Genomic DNA, 3,017 nt, shown 5'->3' with positions numbered 1-3,017 from the left:
AGACAATGTGTAATGACACTAGGGTCTATACCCGACATATCCTCATGAGTCCAAGCGAATACATCAGTGTTTTTTCTCAGAAAACGGATGAGGTCCTCCTTAATTTTTTCTTCTAGATTTGCCCCAATCCTGGTACATCTCTCAGGATTTGTCTCGTCTAAAGAAACATCTTCTAACACTTCAGCAGGTTCTGCCACGACTCTCTTTTCTTCAATATTCATGGCTTGGATTTGTTCGTCCATGGCCAACATTGCCAAGTAACACTCTCTTGCTGCTAGTTGGTCTCCATTCACTTGTCCTACTCCTTACTCTATTGGAAACTTAACCGACAGGTGATAAGTGGATGTTACAGCCTTCCAACTGTTTAAAGTCGGCCTTCCAATTATAGCGTTGTAGGATGATGAATAATCTACCATAAGGAAGTTCACCTCCTTGGTAACTTGCTGCGGGCATGCCCCTACTGTCACTGGTAATGAAATACTGCCCACAAGTTGTACCTTCATTTCACCAAAACCTACTAGGGGGGAGCTCGCTGGTCAGAGTCGGTCTCGTCCTAACCTTATCTGCTGAAAAGCTAGATAATACAAAATATCAGCCGAGCTTCCATTATCTATCAACACCCTTCTAGTCTTGTAGTCAGCAATAAGGAGGGTGATGACAATATCATCGTCATGAGGGTGATGGATTCTCTCTGCATCCTCGTCCGTAAAGGTGATCGCTTGCTCGTCCGTAGTCCTTGCACTCGGTGATCGTTTAGAGAGTTGAACGTTCTACACTACTTTCAAGTATGCTTTCTTTGACTTGGACGACTGTCCTGTAGAACTTCCCCCTAGAATGATTCTTATTTCTCCGAGCGGTGGTTGTGATGATTCCTCTACCTTCCCTTTCAATTTCTCGTCCTTGTGGTCTCGTCTAAGAAAATTTCTCAACTTCCCTTGTTTGATGAGATTCTCAATCTGCTACTTCAAATCGAAGCATTCATCCGTGTCATGCCCATGATCTCTATGGAAGCGACAATACTTATTCCTATTGCGCTTGTTGGGATCTCCCTTCATCTTCTCCAGCCACTTTAAGGAAGGCTCGTCTTTGATTTGCACAAGGACTTGCTCGAGTGGCACGTTTAAAGGGGTGTACTGTTGATTCCTCGCTGATAGACCTACCTTCTTCTCTCGGTCTTTCTTATCCTCTGTTCGTCCCTTCTTCGGACGAGGACCCTGTTCAGAGTGACGAGCAGGGTTTGTTTCCATTCTTTCAGCTCTCTTCCTCTTCTTAGCTATGATCGCGTCCTCTGCATTCATGAAATTTTGGGCAGAATGGACGAGTTCGGCCATAGACTGAGGTTCTTTTTCATAAAGTTTATGTATGAACAAGTCGGAGTTGACCCCATTATGGAAAGCTGCCAACAATAACTTGTCATCCACCTCGTCCACGGTTAAAGCCTCCCTGTTGAAGCGTGTGATAAAGGATCGCAGGCTTTCATTCTCCCCTTGCTTTATAGTCAATAAACTGGACGAGGAACATTTGTGCCTTTGTCCCCCAATGAAATTATTAACAAATAATTTGCTTAACTCCTCAAAAGAACTTACTGAATTTGGGGGTAGTTTGCTGAACCAGACTCACGTGAGTCCCTTGAGGGTGATGGGGAAGGCTCTACACATTATCTCATCTGGAACCCCTTGAAGGTGCATGGTAGTTTTGAAGGTAGCAATATGGTCAAATGGGTCACGCGTCCCATCATATGAATCCAAGGAAGGCATCTTGAATTTCGGAGGTAAAAGGATGACCATTGATAAGGGCTGTGAAAGGGGAGTCTGTTCGGTGAACCAGATCCTCTACAAGATTTTTTCTTCTCATGGTTTCCCTCATCTCAGCCATAACTTTCCTCATTTGATCCATCTCCCTTTCTAAGTGTGGCACTCTTCTTGGTGCATTACCCCTCGATTGGCTTTCTGACTTCACATTTCTTCCATCTGCTTAGTTCTGACCATGCTCCTCTCCATAGACCTCCTGACGTTACCCTCTAAGGTTAATTTCCCTTCTCAATTCCTGGTTTTGGCGGGTTAATTCCACCATGGCTGCAGCCATAGACTGCATGTGTTGAATTGATGAAGGTTGCATTGCAGGCGCCGATTGACGGTCATGATAAGGGTTACTAGAGGCATCTCTACTCTGTTGATGGCCTGGACTGGTAGCCCTCGATCTTGTCTGGACCATTTCAACCCTTTGTCGGAGAAAGAGATTACAGAATTCAACGATGAAACTCAAATGTAAAAAATTCTATCTTCTTTCCCACAGACGGCACCAACTGATGAATCAAATGAATCAGTAGGCTAAAATTTCCGGACGTAATGATCTACAAGCCAAATCCTGAAGAAAAGAAACAACAAGTCAGAGGAGACTGGTGGAGGCCGGCCAAAAATCCTCCGATGGTGAAGTCAGTGAATTCTCAATTCTTAAGAAGGGAAAGAATTTTTGGATGGAAAATTTCTAAGTTACCTTTTGCATTTCAATAGAAGAGCCTTTATATAGTGTCTTCTAAGGTAGTTATTTCTCCAAGCATTGTGTAGTTCGGAAGATTCTGAGGTAACTTCCATAACTGCTTTGGAGGTTACTTCATTTGGGTTCCATTGATTATACCCGTTTTCAAAGGAGGAATGGTTACATTCTAATAGACAAGCGGAGTGCAGAGGAGATTTTTAGGACCCTCGTCCATCTTGCTAGTTTGATGGACGAGTGAATCCTAGGACGAGCTCGTCCATCTGGACAGACAGATGGACGAGCTTACAACAAATGGGGTTGCTTTCCTGTGGACGAGCTATATGGACGAGTTTAGCAGTTGGCTTTTTTGGTGACACCATCAAATATAATTTTATTCTAAATGTTTTAATGATAGTAACTACCCAATGGGCCTTTTACCACACACATGCATCCTATGAACTAAGCTTAGTATGGAACATTCACCTTAATCTGGTTTTATTATTTCGTTTTATTCATTCTCAATTTGTAATTTTTATATG

At 43.1% G+C, this 3,017-nt stretch overlaps 1 protein-coding gene across 1 annotated transcript; it reads right to left on the bottom strand.

The window, feature by feature from the left end:
• Positions 1-959: 959 nt before the first annotated feature.
• LOC136064021 (uncharacterized) lies at positions 960-1,787 on the bottom strand. The gene is made up of 2 exons (XM_065765150.1): positions 1,621-1,787; positions 960-1,527 (listed from the first exon to the last, which is right to left on the bottom strand). Exons 1-2 carry the CDS (start codon positions 1,785-1,787, stop codon positions 960-962), a joined length of 735 nt encoding a protein of 244 aa, XP_065621222.1.
• Positions 1,788-3,017: the final 1,230 nt, after the last annotated feature.

The sequence above is a fragment of the Quercus suber genome, unplaced genomic scaffold (assembly GCF_002906115.3).
Source record: "Quercus suber isolate HL8 unplaced genomic scaffold, Cork oak 2.0 scaffold_611, whole genome shotgun sequence".
NCBI lineage: Eukaryota > Viridiplantae > Streptophyta > Magnoliopsida > Fagales > Fagaceae > Quercus > Quercus suber.
This window is presented reverse-complemented; position numbering and strand designations above follow the sequence as displayed.

Bases quoted from the DNA above. Each gene is read 5' to 3' on its own strand.
- LOC136064021 (XM_065765150.1), bottom strand. From the start codon at position 1,787: ATGGTCATCCTTTTACCTCCGAAATTCAAGATGCCTTCCTTGGATTCA. The intron at 1,528-1,620 runs GTGAGTCTGGTT...TGGGGGACAAAG, and splicing joins ATCACCCTCAAGGGACTCAC to GCACAAATGTTCCTCGTCCA.